The 16,830-nt window shown below is 40.7% G+C and overlaps 1 protein-coding gene across 10 annotated transcripts in view; it reads left to right on the top strand.

Annotated features, from left to right (window-relative positions):
- KATNIP (katanin interacting protein) overlaps nucleotides 1–16,241 on the top strand; it is a 56,354-nt gene extending 40,113 nt beyond the window's left edge. For 4 of the 10 annotated variants that reach the window (XM_066198036.1, XM_066198038.1, XM_066198034.1 and 1 more), the window contains 9 exons: nucleotides 973–1,138; nucleotides 4,377–4,534; nucleotides 4,849–4,913; nucleotides 5,266–5,376; nucleotides 7,194–7,333; nucleotides 10,108–10,209; nucleotides 10,873–11,033; nucleotides 13,371–13,468; nucleotides 14,789–16,241. In XM_066198036.1, coding sequence (XP_066054133.1) covers nucleotides 973–1,138; nucleotides 4,377–4,534; nucleotides 4,849–4,913; nucleotides 5,266–5,376; nucleotides 7,194–7,333; nucleotides 10,108–10,209; nucleotides 10,873–11,033; nucleotides 13,371–13,468; nucleotides 14,789–14,844 — 1,057 coding nt within the window. In that variant the 3' untranslated portion in view covers nucleotides 14,845–16,241. Of the gene's footprint in view, nucleotides 1–972; nucleotides 1,139–4,376; nucleotides 4,535–4,848; nucleotides 4,914–5,265; nucleotides 5,999–7,193; nucleotides 7,334–7,362; nucleotides 7,526–8,557; nucleotides 8,621–10,107; nucleotides 10,210–10,872; nucleotides 11,034–13,370; nucleotides 13,469–14,788 lie in introns of those variants that run through there. The other 6 variants (XM_066198042.1, XM_066198040.1, XM_066198037.1 and 3 more) reach the window with 4 other exon arrangements.
- The last annotated feature ends 589 nt before the right edge of the window (nucleotides 16,242–16,830 follow it).

Genomic DNA, 16,830 nt, shown 5'->3' with positions numbered 1-16,830 from the left:
GGCTCTTTTGGCTCTGGATATTCCTGCAAGCATGTTGAATTTGAGTACATTGCAGTGCTCTCAACTGTGGCATTTGGAATAGGTCCCATGTACTATTTAAGACCAAATCAAGAATTATCTCTTCTCTCATGGACTCCCTAATCAGTTCCTCTGTGAAAGAGTCATTATTCAAATCTTTTTCTTTAAGGAATTGCCAAGTCTGGCACTCATTCTTCCATTAAACTTTTAAATAAATAGTAAGTATATACTTAGTTTTTTTGGCAGTGTACCAAAGTAATTACAGAGGAAAATTAATTCATATTCTCCTTTACTCCATCTTTGTGTGGCACAGTTTGTGGTAGAAGAATATAATATCAGAAAATACCAGACTGAACTTTATTTAGTCAGCCTGAAGCCTGTGCTGTCATGAAAAGACACTGTCCTGCTGGTTGGGAGCTTTGTATAATAGCAGGGATGTGGCTAATTGTGTCCATGAGGGATGTGAGCAAACCCTGGTCCTGCGCAGGGTTATCCAGCTGCTATCCAGCTCCTCCTCAGATCCAGCAGAGTTGTGTTGGCATAGAAACACCCTGCAGGGTGCCAGATACACTGCCTTGGGCGTGGAGCTGGCTTCATAAATTATATTGTGGCTGGCTTAGAGTTCTGCCTTCAGCCACTTTGCTACAAAGGCAGTTGAGCTTTCCTTTGCCTGTCCCTGTTCACACAGGGAAAACCTAAGGATTTTGCTGTTTTGCCTTAAGCAGACCCAACTAAAGAAAACACTGGGTTTTTTCTCCCCCCACTGCCTTCTGTTCAATACTTGCATGCTATTTTTGATGTTTTCTGGGCTTCTAATTGCATGCACAAGGACACAAGAAGCCCTGGAAGCTGGAAGTGGCATCTGGAATAAAATGAACCCTAGGAAAGTCCCTGCTTTTGTTGAGAGAAGCCAGCTTTTCCCTTTGTGCAGCTAATGGACTTTTCTCTTTGTAGGTTAATAGATGGGACTAATATCACAGTGGAGGATGACCATATGTGGCTCATTCCCTTCTCTTTTGGAGAAGATCATCTGCTCACAATCTATTTTGATAAAACTGAAAGTATTGCAGGGCTTCGCTTTTGGAACTATAATAAATCTCCAGAGGATACCTACAGAGGGGTAAGTAAAAGAAAAGGAGCACTGCCAGCAAAAATATACAGCAGTGCATTGGAAAATTGGTACTATGATGAATGAATATAGCTGCCTTAATGGAACACCATAAATCTTTCTAGATTGTCTGAGGCTGAATTTTGTGGCAGGTATAATGCATTCCTGTCTCCACAAACAGCAGATAGTAGGAAAAAAAGCCAGAGATGGTTTAAAGAACTCTTCACAGCTGATTTTTCTAAGAGACACATACAATAGCACATATTATTTTCAGGATATATGATTCTGAAGTGGTATCCTCTCAGTATCTTGTATTTAGACCCACTGTATGATTCTGTATTTCCTGAAGTGCAGGGAACGATATGAGGGAAACTTTTCCAAAGAAATTCTGTTTAGTTCAGGTTACAAGGCCCCTCACTCACTACTGCCTTTCCCAAGAAAAGTCTTTTGAAATATTAACATTTCATAAACGAAAAGTTGCCACCTTCAAGCAGTTTGGCTAAAATAATTTAGCTAAAATTGTCTATCATAAATCCTCTCTTATTTGCAAATTGCCTGGTTTATATTTTTTTTTCCATACTAAATTTTTGAGATTGACAATTGACAGCTGATGGAGATAATTTTACACCTTTTCTCTCTGGGTTTGGCTGTTCCTCCTTTCCCTGCTGTACTGACACATGTAATGATAATGATAACCAAACAGAAGTTACTGACCAAACAGAAGTTACTGTTCATTGCTCAGAAAGTTTAGGAATCCACTTGTTCCCAGATTTTCCACCCCAAAAGGCAACTGTTGCATTCTTGATGTCCAAATTTAGGCAGTAAATAACAATAAAAGTGTTGGCATGTATTAAACTGGAGAGAAGACAAAAAGGGTCTTCCAATTAAATCCTAGCTCATCCAGAGATTTGAACAGAGAGCCCCTGATTTTGTGCTCCATCTCATTTGCCCAGCACGTTTGACACATGGGAGAGGGTTCTGGAGCATTTTGAGCATTACCATCTAAAAATACCCCCTGTACAAATGAGGGCTTTTAGTGACATTTGTGTCCTGATTTCAGCTGGGATAGAGTTAATTTTTTTCCCAGGAGCTGTGTTTTGGATTTAGGGTGATAATAATGTTGGTAACTTACTGATATTGTAGTTGTTGCTGAGCAGTGCTTATTAAATCTCTAAAATCTAACATGGAATTTGGTCTCTGGAGGCCAAACCAAGAAAAAAAAAAAAAGAAAAGAAAAGAGGAAAGGTGTATATTCAGCAGTTTACTTGGCTAGGTAGGAAAAAGAAGTGAGTCTGATACAGGTCTCTACCTGCATGAATACTGCAAGTCCCAAAGGAGTTAGTGGGTACCACTTAAAGGAGGACCCCATACCTGCTGTCTTGTAGAAGGATAAAATAAATTATTTGGAAAACAAAAGATGCAAGGTCCACTGGGCCACAGGAAAGGAGGTTTTAGGCTGTAAACCCAGGGCATCCTGACATCTGTCTCTTGAAGTATTGCTGCACATTCTAGGAGCCAGTCTCTGGGTGTGAGATGGAATGATTTGTTAGGCAGCTGCAGGCGGGGGGATTCTATTCACAGCTTTAGTGTGAGAGGGTAATGGCAGTGACTGTCAGAATGAAGACTTGGCTGCTATTTGCAGCTCTGTGAAAAATCACCTTGTGAGAGCTTTGTTATGCCATTTGTAAAATGCAATATGTGATGGCTGAGTGCCTCCTCAGATGATGAGAATTACTTAGAAATGAGGGCTGTAAAGGGCACATAAATATAAGCAGCTGTGGTATAATAGGTAAGATTCCATCTCTAACTCTCCAGACTTCCCATTCGCTACGTGTTTCCGTTTAGGAAAGTGGGTTTCAGTGGATTTCTCACTTCCTCTCCTTAGCCTGGCAGACTTATTCAGCTGGAAAGCAGCATACAGAAGAGTTTCTCATATGAAAAAGATGTTTCCTTTATTTGATCCCAAGTGTATTAAAGATGAAGCCAGAAATAGTTATTGCTCTACACTTGGTAGTCATACAAACATTCCCACCTAATTAATCTTCATGGAAATGAACTGAGCCCCCCCTCCAGTCTAGCACAAACTGGTACTCAGTTAAAGACCCAGGGCAGTAAATGCTGCTTGTGATGAACATTAAGTTGTATTTAACATATGAGAGAGTAAGGTGCAGTGATTAATTGTTGCTGGTGATTGAATTGTCCTGTGCCTGGGATCATGGATACAGCTCCACATGCTGCTGCTGGGCGAGGGCAAAGGGGCCAGGACTCCTGCATCATCTGAATAAACGTGCCTGAATTATTCCCTTTGATCTCCAGAGGTTGGATAAGGTGTGCTTGCATCTCTGAGGTGGCCACAGCTCAGTTGTCTCTGTCTGGTACAGGTACCTTTTCTTTATTGCTGTGCCCTGAGGTTACACACAGCACTGCTTGGCAGAGGACTTTGTGTGATCCTGGAGAAGTGGCACCTGCCACAAAGATAAATAGAACTGCTGAAATACAGGCTGCTGTAAATGCAACAGAAACAGCAAAGTCTTCTCTGGAGAGAGCACCAGGCTGTGGGTCTTCTGGAAGAGTGGCTCCAGAAATCCAGGGCTGGACAATCCCAGCTGATTTAGCAGAGCATTGAGGTGCATGATGTGTCCTCAGATTGCCTTTGTGACATGGACTGACTTGAGAGCTGAGCCTTCCCATTCCCTTAATGTGTGGAAATATTGCTGCAGGCTCAGGAGTCAGAGGACTGTTTAGGTTGGGAAAGGGCTGTAAGGTCATCATGTCAAACTGTGAACCTCACACTGCAAGCACTGACCCATGTCCCCAAGTGCCTCATCTACACCTCTTTGAAATCCCTCCAGGATGGGATCTTCACCACTTTCCTGGGCAGCCTGTGCCAATGCTTAACCACCCTCTCTGTGAAGAAGGGCAGCTTCAGTTTGCTGAGATCTAGTGCCACACAGGAATTGAAGGATCTGTCAATACTTTTTTTAGTATCTCCCTCCCCAAATCCTCACCTGTCCATCCCCATCAATGTCAGTGATGACGTGGACACTGTGGATTGCAGCTGGTATCTGCTGGGTTAGGCTTTCTTTTGCCAAAGGAAGTCACACTCTAGAGGGATGAAACAAATACAGCTACCTGAAATTATTTCAGTCTCTGAAGTGAATGGAGAGAACAATTAAAATAATTGTTTGCAATTATTTTAATGTAAGTCATGTAATGTCAGGTAATCTGATGTTTTGTTCTTTTAAACCAGGCTAAGGTGGTCCATGTGATGCTGGATGGGCACAGCATCTCCCCCCTGGAGGGCTTCCTTATCCGCAAGGGACCAGGCAACTGCCACTTCGACTTTGCTCAGGAAATTCTCTTTCTTGACTATTTACAGCCCCAGCCAATTCCTAAAGCACACAAGAGGTAAAATAGGATGTCTCTGTTGTCTGAACCACATGATCTCTCTTCACTGCTGTAGTGTCATTTCCCATTCCCTGTTGGAACTGACCGTGTGAGGCTCCTGGATGAAAACATGGAGCACATAGAGCAGAGCTTCACTTGGTTTAAACTGACCAAACTTCACTGAGGTCTGAGGGGAGTCTGGGCCATCATCACAGGTGGAGGGGTTGGGGTGGTGTCTGTGAAGGTTTAATTCTTTGGGTTTGTTTTCTTCTTTTCTGAATGAGCCAATAGATAAAAACCCTGATTTGTCTTGGTTTTTTTTTTTTTTTTGGCAGGGCTGGTTCAAGGACACTGGAACAAGCCAGTATGGACTATGAAGCACCATTAATGCCCTGTGGTTGTATCCTTCCCTGTCATCTTCCTTATCATATGGAATATTTTAGAATTACATACCATGGTTAGGAGTCCTGAGTGTTTTGAATCCAACCATTTTGTTTTCTTTAAGGTATTAACAAGATACCAAGAATATGAGAAAGGCTTCCATAAAGTATGGCTTAAGACAAAACCTGTGAAACATCATATATAAATATGTGGCCTGTTTTCAGACCCTCTGGTAGCTTTTTGTCCTGAACTGCAAATAAGAGTGTCTGACATCATGGGCTGCACAATCATTTTTCAAATTGCAGATTAAATGGTCTGTTAGGACAAAGCTTCTGTACTGATATTTTCCTTAATAGCATTTTGCTTTTTAGTTATTTTCCAGTTCCAGCTCCTGACGAGTTGGGGTGATCCCTACTACATTGGTTTGAACGGGCTGGAGTTGTTTGATGAACACGGAGAGCAAATCTTACTGACTGAAAACAGTATCCTTTGTACACCAAGCACCCCTGGCCCTGCTGATGCACAGTTCACTCCCTGGCAAATTGCCACAGGGCATCACTTCCACATTGCCGAGTTGTCCTGTGGGATTAACTCTGCTTCTATTTCTCTGTATTTGGGTGACGAACCACTTTTCCGAATGTTTTTATGGAATCTGTAAACTTGCAGACCATTTCTGCTCTCAGTGGGATGCACCAATAAAGCAGGACAAAGTTAGAGAATGGAAGGCTTGAGAAGGGTGTGGTACTTTCTTCTCTTGACATTTCTTCTTTGGTGGGGAAGGACCAGAAAGTTTGCTGAGCTATAAATTCATAAGAAAAGATTGAGTTCAGTGCCTTTTTTTAATGGAATCTTTCATTGTCCCTCAAGAAAGAAATTTTTCTTTTTTTCTGGGGATTTAGGCTGCTCTAGACACCCAATGCAGTCATGAAGATCAGGGCTGAGAGTTTGAATTTGATTCAGTGTTCCCTGGATATCCAACAGAGGGAATGAAGGGCATGTTGGGAAGATTGATGTTCATCAAGGTTACACTCTGTGCTCTGGACCAGCTAAAGTCTTTTAAGAGCTGAAAGCTTCATACTCCAACATACAACTCCCATAGTTCAGGTACATGAAGGAACATTTCTTAGCCCCCTGGAAAGAATGGATAGCACAAATGCTGCAGGAATTGTTTGTCTCTAAGGATCCTCACTGCCTAATTAATAGGGAATTCAGTGAAATAAAGGCTTTTCCCCAAGTGCTATTTTGGTTTGTATTTTCAATGATACACCCCGAACTTGAAACATGTATAATGGACAAGAAACATTTTGAAATTGAGAAGTGATAACAATCTGTCTTTTAAGAACCAGGGATCTTTAACTGACCTGGTACAGCTGTACAGTGTAAAACAGTGCGAGCTAAAGAATCCTCAGCTCCTTTTGAATGATCACCTGTTCCTGCCTGGGCAGTTGTGTGCGGGATGTATTAGGATCCCAAAACAGAGTATTTGTCTTAGTGCAGTATTTAATGTGATAATTCAGTACTGAATCAAGCTTTTCTTAAACACTTGAGGCATTGCTGTGTCATTCCTTCAATTCTTTGTAAATACTTAGAGACTTTTAGAAAGCAGGACAGGAAGAATTTAATGGAAATTAAATGGAAATTAATGTCCCTCAAACTGGATTGCTCAGGATGCATAACTCTGAAGACAGTGCCATCCATCCACATTCCTTTGCATTTCTTTAACATTCATATATGTTTTTAATGTAAATGTTCTCTTACAGAGAAAATCTGCTTTCCTGTTCAATAGGGGTTTAATCTTTTCCTCTCAAAGAAATGAAAAAAGGTTTTATTACACAGTTACTGATTTTTACCGCAAACCTTGAGAAACTCAAGCAAAACCAAATTTGACTGATGACTGCCTCCTGCAGAGACACTCTTCTTGAGATAGGTTTTTATATGAGGAATTTGCAGAAGTCTATGATAAAAATATGGGACTTTGTCACCAAAAAGCTGGGAAGTGCCTATTCCTGATAATGGAACTTTATTGATGAAGTAATAAGTACATATTTGAGAATAAATTAAATGCAGCTAAAAGTTACTTGATTCCTATTATAAAAATAAATTGGAATGCCAGAATATCTAAGGGTTTTAGATAGGTGCTTTTAAATAGGTGCCCCCAAGTTTCTCAGCTATGGAGTCCTGGGAGTACTGCTGTAGTGGTGGAAACTCATTCATGGTGTTGGGAAGAGCATAAACTTTGAAATTTGGTGTTTCTGAAATATCCCTTTTTGGGTTATTTATGCTTAAAGTGTTTTTTCAGATATTGCTGCTTTTCCAGATAGTGTCAACATTTTAGATGACGTGTCTGGAGACATCCGGACTCCAGACAAACTGATTGACAGAGTGAATGACACCACTGATGGCAGGCACATGTGGCTGGCACCAGTTCTTCCTGGTTTGGTACATTTTCCCTTTTCATTCTGTTTTAGTGACGTGTATGGATGGAACTGGAAGCATGGAGGAAAAGGGAAGCTTATGGAATTCATAGCTAAATTTGATATTAGTAACAGATGCTAAATCACTGCTTTTTAGAAATTGCTTTCATTGCAACCTCTCTGCACTGCACGGGCAGCAGCAATGGAGGTTTCCCAGGTTTGTAATCTCCTCTCTCCATGGGGCAACAGCAGAAGATTTTCCAGAGGTGGTTTTTGAGTCACTGTGACAAAGATACTGACGAAGGAGTTCTGTGCAATAAACACCTTTCTGGTGCTTTTAAGTTCACTTTTACAAAATGCAATGAATGTTGTTGCAGCAGTGAGAAATTATTTTTAATCTCATTATCTCTGTTGAATTCAAATTTGTAGATTAGGGATGGCAGACTTAGTGTTTCATGTCCTAAGGCCACAAATGATTCAGCCCTTTTAGAAGTTCCATGTTTAATAGCTGGGATATTAAGAATCTAAAGAGGAAAAGTAGATAAACTTAGATGACTTCTGACCTTGTTTTGGGAAAGGACATTTTTAGGGGCCTGTAATGGACATAATTAATTGGTTTTCTTATAAGAGAGTGGATTTAAAAAGAAAACAGAGTATAAACCTGACATGCGGTGAGTTACCACTTCCTGTGTTGGCGAAATCCTCACTCCAGATGTTGCAGTTATTAATCAGAATATTAAAAGTGAGGAGTTGTGAATTTATATCATGATGTGTTGTAATGAAGGGCTATAATTAAGGTAAAGCTTTTAAGTATACTTGGGAATAGTGAGCACTTGCTTTTCCTAGGGAAGTGGAAGATGTGCGTGATGCTTGAGGCTCCCGCTGCATAGATCCCTGGCAATCTGATGGGATGCTCAGATGTCTCTTATAACAGGATGACTGATTGATTTGACAGCCATCTGAGTGTGCTCATGTCCTTACAAAAGACACGCTTGCAGAGGCTGTTTCACTTGGGAAAAAGGAAAATAACAGGCCCTGGAGTTCTCTCTCTTTGTGTTGTTCTGCCTGACACCAAAATACTGCAGAAGAGCACAAAATACCAGTATTAAAGGGTAAATTGATAATGTGTGAAATGCAGGAGGCAGAAGTGATTTAATGGTGTTTTCTGTCCTTGAACTGTAACAAATTGCAGCTCTGTAAGATCCACAGAGTACTTTTCCCCTCTCCATCTTCCCTGGGATGGTTGTAGAGGCGGGAGGTGCTGGATGGAGCATCAGCCTGTTGATGCTCAGCCTCTGGAGCTGGGCTACTGAACCAGAGCTTGTGAATGCTCCCACCCTCAGTGCAGGCTGCTTGGAAAGCTGCATTAACTCTTTGATGTGTTGGAGGCTTCAAAGCTTGAAGAGAATTGGTATTATAGCCTTTTTTTCCCTTTCTAAATGGCTTTGCCTTTTTAATTCTAAAAGTGGTTTCCTGTTTTACAAATTCATTTCTTACATAAGCAGAATTTGAATTATTTGTTCTCCTGTTACTGATTGTCATTTTATTTCTTTGCTTGAATGGATTTTTAATCAAATATATCATTATCTGTGGGACTAAGAGTTGTTGTTGGAGACAATGCTGCAGTTGTCTCATGGAAAATCACAGATGCAAACATTTCTATTGATCCAATCTACCTTTCTTCAGTTAAAAAAACCCCAGCATAATGATTTAATATCACCTACAGTATCTTCTCTAGTACATCAAAGGATTAAAACTTCAGAGGATGCTAAAGATGAAGCTTAAGATATGTTGATCCAAAGTTGATATAGTGGCTCATAAAAGGAAAAGCATGGAATTAACTGTAACAGGCAAGATTGGTTTCCTGCCTGCCTAATCTTTGGTCTTAACATCTTGACATTAACGTCACTGAAAGGCAGATGAATAATACCTCAAGCAGTAATTGTTTAGCAAGCATCTGGAGGATTGTCTCTGAATTCCTGGTAGTATAACTCACACAAGAAATGCAGAATTTCTGCAATAGCTTTCAGGGCATACAGGGGAAGTTTTAGCTTTTTGAATAGAAAGGTGGGTTCCTTTTGTATTTGGTAGAAAGAGATGGAATGGAATAGAATAAAATCATTGATTCACAGAGTGGTTTGGGTTGGAAGGGACCTTAAAGCTCATCTAGTGCCAACCCCTGCCATGGGCAGAGACACCTTCCACTGTCCCAGGCTGCTCCAAGCCCTGTCCAACCTGGCCTTGGACACTTCCAGGAATCCAAGGGCAGCCACAGCTTCTCTGGGCACCCTGTGCCAGGGCCTCCCCACCCTCACAGGGAACAACTCCCTCCCAGTGTTCCACCTAACCCTGCCCTCTGGCAGTGGGAAGCCATTCCCCCTTGTCCTGGCACTCCAGGCCCTTGGAAATTGTCTCTCTCCATCTTTCTTGCAGGCTCCATGCAGAGTAGAAAGAACAGAAAAGGCATCAGCTTGTCTTATCCCTAAGGACACATCTGCATTTAGTTTATGAAATACTCATTAAAAGTTTCTCTATCCCCCTCTGCCAATTTCCAGGCAGTCCAGGATGACAAGGATGCTCTAGATCTCACCTTCTGTGCTTTTGAGAGCAGCTGTGGGGTAGAGTCAACATCTGGGAATTATCGGCAGGGGTGATAGCTGAACTTTCATCCTCAGCATCAGTTATCTCTCCTCCAGCTATCTCTCTTTAAATATGAACCTCTTTTGATGTAGCAAGCATGAGAATTCAATTTCTTTGGGGAATTTGTGCTGTTAAATATAAATTAATTCTCTTTTACAGGTGAATAGGGTATATGTCATTTTTGATGTACCTACTACCGTGTCAATGATCAAGTTATGGAATTACGCCAAGACGCCTCAGAGAGGTGTGAAGGAGTTTGGTGTAAGTAATTTTCCTGTGCATTTTGCATGTCCTGGTGAGTCAGCTGGCTCCATTCTGTACGTGCTCTCACAGTTTGTTGAAGTGTGATTCCGTGTAATCTCAAAGGATGGGATTCATCTCATTTAACTCTGCATTTAATATTAAAATGACTAATCTCTGCCAGTCAGCTGTCCTCCCTTTTTTTTGTCCAGGAAAAGAAAACCTTATCTGGTTTTTCTCTTAGATAATTGTCTTAAGACAGGATAACACTTGCCTTTTTCCATTAACTGTAGAGTAGGCCTGGAAGACTAGTTTGAACTACACACCCAAGTTTTAGACAGCTGAAGTGAGGTGAGATTCATTAATTCCTAGATTTAAGAGTGATTCACTCCAATGAATAGAATGGCAATTATGTAAAACACGAAATACATTTTTAATTACCTACTTGAAAGCTGCATTAAAAAACATTAGTGACAAGATAAAAAACTTTGGGAGGAAAAAAAAAATCGAGCTCAAGCAGCAAATAGAGAGAAATGGAAGTTTTAAGGAACAAAAACTAAATTAATGACAGGATTTGTGAAACAAATAGGGCAAAATGCTTTCTAGTTCATTGCTGGAGACAGCTGCTGAAAGCAAGGCCTGATTTCTTGATGGATTTTTGGTTTATTTCTTTGATGTTTGTAGCTTCTGGTGGATGATTTGCTGGTGTACAATGGGATTCTGGACATGGTGAGCCGTGTGGTGTCAGGCATCCTGCCCACGTGTGACCCCGTGGTGCCCTACCACACCATCCTCTTCACAGATGATGAGAGGATTTGCCACCAGGAGAGGAGAACTGTCCTCAGGTATGTGAGGGGAGCTGGATTGGGACAAAAGATCTTGGCTTTAAAATCTGGTTTGATGTGACTGATGTCAGCAGTGTGTGTACTGCTGAGGGAAATTCCCTTCCTGAGCATCCCTGGCCTCACTTGAGGAGGAATAAGGAGATTTTTAGATATGAGGACCAAAATACCAGCTTTGTTGGCAAGCATCTTTTAGCATTTCCTGGTATTAGTGATTTGTATTTACATCTGTTTTCATGAAAGCCTGTAAACACAAAATAAAAAAGTTGGGCTTCCTTAGAGAAGGATTAATAAATCCCAATGATATTACATAGAGGGGGAAAAAAATAGCAAGTTCATGAAAAAAACTAAGCATCAAAATTAAAGAAAATAAACTCTGATTTGACATAGATGCTATTTAAGGAGGCAGAATTCTACTATTTTATAAACAGTCTAAAATAATGAACTCCTAAAATGAGAAATGAATTGCATTTGGGGGAATGACGCTTTAAAACCACTGAGTTGGCAATCTCATGGAGAATGTGATGAAATGCAGTGAAAAGTGCACTTACATTTAGAAAGTCAGGATTGGTAGGGGCTCAAAAACAGTCCCTGGCAAGGAAAGTAAAGATTTGAAAGAATAATTTGTTTTAAATGGGATTGAAAAGTGAAAAAATGGAAGCTTATAGAAATGAACACTTTCTTGCATGTTGGACAGCTGACAAATAGAATGTTTTGCACATGCATCACTTGGAAAAAAAGGCAAGTTTTGCATGGATAGCTGGTGTGTGATCCACTCAGAAGGATATTCAAACATTTAGAAATAAGCAGAAGGAACATGAGATGACCTGAATAAAGCCAGAAGTTCACATTTGCCTACAGGGTTTGTTTTCTTGTGTTTCCCTAAAGCATTGGCCGTTGGCCACTGGTCCTGTCAGGGGTTAAATAAATTACTATTGTTTGGATGTGTTGTGTTGGACTCATGTTTTTGGATGAGTGGCTGTGTTGTCATGGTAAAACTCGGAGGTGAACAATTTCTCAAATTGAAAAAGTCACTGAAATGAAAATGCCTTGAGGAAATAGAAGATTTTAGAAAATTTTCAATGCGATAGAAAAAGGAAGAGGATGGGAAACAAGCCTTTACTTTCCTCAGCTTCAGATCTTTCTAAGAGTAAAATTATTTTATTGGAACCAGGGAAGCACCAGCTGTAATCACAGATCTTTTTCACATAACTTCCTTTGCACATATTTATAAGACATAGATATGTCCTTTGATCTACATTAAAGAGGAGCTTTTGGGGTCAAAAACACTTTTCCAGTCGGGAACATGCTGAGCCTCTTCTCTTCCAGACTTCTGTGCAGGAGTTTTCTTGCTCTTTTTCCCTTCCTAGTCTGCAATCGTCTTTTCTCTTTTTTTCGCCTCCCACCCTACTAAAATACAGGGTACTTCAGCAGCAATAGAAGACCTGCTGGATAATATCCCTTCATTTTAAAAATGCTCTGGAGCTTTTAGATATTGTTGCTTGTGATGTTGGTCTTTTCTCTTTCACATGGCACTGTTCAGTATTTCATGAACCCAAACTTGCATCTGATATTATTTATCATCAATAATGTAAGTTTTGGTTTGCTTCAGTTTTGGCTCTCCTGCTTCACTCTGCCAGTTGGAGAGACATTACATTTTTCTTCAGAAACAGAAACTCATTTTGTGCAGTATTTGGAGAGAAAAGAAAAAATACACTTCTTTTATTGCAAAGGCACAAATGGGTTTTTTTCTGGTCTGTGTGAAAGGGAGATGTTGTTTCTGATGTTTTCCTTACCTTTCAATTCAGCTCATGTTTTTCCCTGTAATTTGTTTCGTTTAATTTACTTTTGAAGTTATTACTTTTTTCCCAAAAAGAAATGGTTAAAATTTTGCAGCAGCCTGCAAGCAAAACTTGTCACAGTAAATGAATTTTGTTTCATATAAGTTTCATATAAGTTTCATAAAATGCTCTTTCAGAATTACAAAGCAGTGTGGAAGTTCCATGTGAGGATTTTTATACCCTCTTTGTACAGCTCTCATTTAAAATCTCACTTTGCTTTGTGGTTCAAGCTGTGTAGGCAGGCTTGAAAATTGTAGAGTGAATATGATATTTATATTTGAATGTGTGCCTGAATGAATGCCACTAATTAAAACTGGCAAGAAATCCTTCAGGTGGATGAGGACAGGATAATTCCTGTGTGGATAATCCTGCGTATTGTGGCTGTGCTGTGGAGCTGTTCAGCCTGCAGGACTGCAGACATCCCTTCTTTGGTATCCTTGTCCATGACTCTCATAACTTTCCCAAATGTTGATTATTTTGGCTGTTGTACTGATTTCAGTCTTTTCAGCAATCATGTGGAGGATCAGGATGTACGAATGATGAATGAAAATGAGATTGTCACCAGCACCAAAAAGAAACAAGTTGTGGCTGATCCGGGTGAGTTCTGTCTTCCACATTTTTCTTCTGCTCAATTCCTGTAGACACAGTGTGGATAATGAGCATTGTTATAGCCCTAAACTGGGAAAAGTGGGAAGTCTTATGTATATTTAGCTCTGCTTTTTCTGTCATAGAAAGACAAACTGCAAATTCCATCATCTGGTGGGTTTCTGCTCCGTATCTAAATCTGAAAGGGGATGATGTGCTTGTGGCTCAGCACCACAAATGCAGAAATGCTCAGCAAAGAAACTGACTGAATATAATCTGAAAATGGCTGTTAATTGTGCAGGTTCATTGATAACTTTTGGAACAATAAGCTCATTGCATCCCCACTGGCCTTTTAAGCAGTTTCAGAGATGGTGCAGATGTGTCTGAGCATCAGCTGCTTGTCGCTCCTTGAGCAAACCCAGAGTCACAGAGAGTGTAACAAGGGGGAAATCGTGTTGACTCTCTTCCTCCCACTGTCTTTCTGGTTGGTCTTTTTGCTTACAAAGTGATCATTAAAAAGACAACCTCTCTTTTTTTCTCAAGGAGAAAGAGTAGATTGTATTTATAGTCTGAAGAGTACCAGTCATTCATTGTAAATTACTCAGAATAGCTCCCTAAATACATCTCAAATTCTCAGCCAAGCTGGTATATTCATGATCTGTTTTCTCTCCTGAGCATGACACTTTCTCCAATTGGTTCTCTAGAAAGTGTTACAGATATTATTTGATGGCTTTTAATAACAGTTCCATGGGAGAAAGATTTGAAATGCCATTGCCTATAAAAAAACAGCTTGAAAGTTACTATATTTAACAATACTTGTGGAAAGTGTCCTGGACATCTCTGTGCCCATTGGAATGGGATCCTAGCTTCCAGAGCAGACCTGGCCAGTGAAGAACAGCTGTCATTGCCATGGACAGCACATCTCTCCCAGCATTGAGGACTCAGAACCTCTGAAGTCACCAGCTGAGGGTGGCCTCAGCTCTGTCCCCTCTGCAGTCCTGGCTGGTATCAACCACAGAGGGTGTTGATAACACATTTGTGGAATGATTTGGGTTAGAGGAGACCTCAGAGGGTTCCCTTCCTGAGGGAGGGTACAACCTCCTGCTCAGGACAGTGTCAACCCTGAATTGAGAGCAGGTTGCACAGGAAAGCAATTCCTGGGATTGTGAAAAAGCTGGCAGCACTCACTGTCAGTGTCAGGAGCATTACTGAGAAGGGTAGCTCAGCTTCATTCTGGGGTGGAAAGAGAAATGAGCATTTTTGTTCCTCATTTACTCCATGCCTTCACTGTTACTGTACAGTCCTAAAGCAGCCCTTCGTTTTCCTCAACAGCTCTGCGCCCCAAAACCTGCATCTATGAGAAAGGACTGCAGAGGAGGAAAATATAACAAGGAAAGTCCTGAATGCATCCAGCCCTAAGTAACTGCAATCCAGAGCTCCAAAATATGCATATCCAAATGGAAGATTTTCTATGTCTGCTGCTGCTGAACCACCTCCTCTCATGAGAGGCATTTTTATTTGCTACAGGAAATTTTCTTCAGAATGAAATCTAAAGCGTGAATTCAGTTTCCTGGGGGATTTTTGGACATGATCTGTCTGAATTTCCCCCCTTATCTCTTAACTGAAAATCCAGGGAAGAAAGAACATAAAGGAGAGAGTGAGAACCTTTCTGCTGACAGCTGTTCTGCCAAGTACTGGGAACTTGAGTTAAGCAGGATTGTCCACAGGTTTTTTAGAATATTTCTAAAGCTTTTATTCCTAAATAATAGCTGGATGATCACGAAGATCTTCACTACAAGGAGGTGTTGCTTTATTTCTGATGCCTGTAAATAGTTCTCTGGGAAATGAACTTATTAGAGGAAATACTCTTTAGCTGTTTGTCTCTGGGCATGTTTTGATGACAGCCAGGGCTGTCTGTAGGAGCTGCCACTGTTTCTGACACCTCGACAGGTTCCACTGGGCTTGCAGAAATGTGATGGATGCTTTTAGGAAGTGGAGATCAGGAAGTGGCTTTATCAAGGTATAATAAGTGCATTTCAGCTGTCACCTTTTCATGTTTTGCAGTGAAATAATTATTTCTTTCATCATTTCACTACCATGGAAAAAGCAAGTGAGGTGTTTTGCCTGGAGTGCCATTGACAGGCACTCTGCACATCCTTCAGAGTCCTCCTGCTACAGAGCAAGTTTTTTCCTCCTATTTTGCCTGAATTTATATGAACAAGGAGGCTATGCCTCTGTGCTGCACTAACCAGATGTTGCCAGCAACAGATCATCACTTCTGAGAAATGGTAAATGCCTTTTAAATAGCTGAAGGTAAGGAGAGAAGTGCATTTTTAAACAAAAATACCCTGCACATGTAGTCATTTAAATAAAACTCTAACGAAATAAATATGCTGCAGGATTTGCTATGCAAATGGACTTCTCCCTGAAAACTTGGTGTTTGTGACAACCTATAAATCTCTTCCATGGATTCTCACTTAGAACTTGCTCATTCCTGTGATTCTGTGATTGTTTCCAGAGAGAACTGAACACTGAAGTCAGGATGTGCTTTTACACATGAACCAGAGATACTGGTGCAGCTCAGTTTAGAATCAAACTGTGCTGCTTCCCTCTCTGCCCTGTGACGACTGGAGTATCTTGTATATTTGCTTATTAAAACTTCACTGCTGTTGCCTGAGCTGAAAGGACACAAGATAACAATGCATTTCCCAGGTTTCTGTGTACTGATGGAGCAAAAGAATTTATTTTGTACTAAATATAAACAACTTGACTATTAAATGTAAAATAGTGTGTGTGCATACATTGTACTTTGTTTAAGGGCTCTTCCCAAGCTGCACTGACTAAAGAACTCTCTTCTTCTGAGAACTGTCCCCTCTGTTTCTGGTGTAATTCTACCAAAACCCAAGTGCTAATTTTTGCTCCAAATCATATAACAGGCAACTCCAAATGAAAAAGAGGAGGAGCTGAGGGGAGGGGTATTGGAAGGGCTCAGAGCAGATACAAATGTGTGTATTTGGAAGGGGAGAGAGTGTAGCAAGGTATTCAAGGCTTAAAGCACAATCACAGATTTGTCATGTCGGCAATCTCTAGATGGGATGGGGCCTGTCACGTTGTTTGTTCTGAGAAAATTGCATTGGCTGTGCAGAGAAATGAAATCTGCTGTTTCCTGGCACTGAACAGCATCTCTGTTATTGATCTGAAAAGGTATGAGGGGGAGAGGCCTTCTGTGACACCTGTATTCTCTGTGTCTGTCTGCAGCATCTCACGTCCTGCGTGCTGGGCTAACGATTTTTCAACCCTAATGCTCCAGGTTTGGGAAATTATTGCAAACTATTTGGTCGAGCTCAGATGGGTCACAATTCTCTCTGTGTTTC

The sequence above is a fragment of the Chamaea fasciata genome, unplaced genomic scaffold (assembly GCF_029207755.1).
Source record: "Chamaea fasciata isolate MVZ Bird 193981 ecotype frontalis unplaced genomic scaffold, bChaFas1.0.hap1 SCAF_16, whole genome shotgun sequence".
Taxonomy (NCBI): Eukaryota; Metazoa; Chordata; class Aves; order Passeriformes; family Sylviidae; genus Chamaea; species Chamaea fasciata.
The sequence above is the reverse complement of the archived record's forward strand: the minus strand, read 5'-3'. Positions and strand labels throughout refer to the sequence as shown.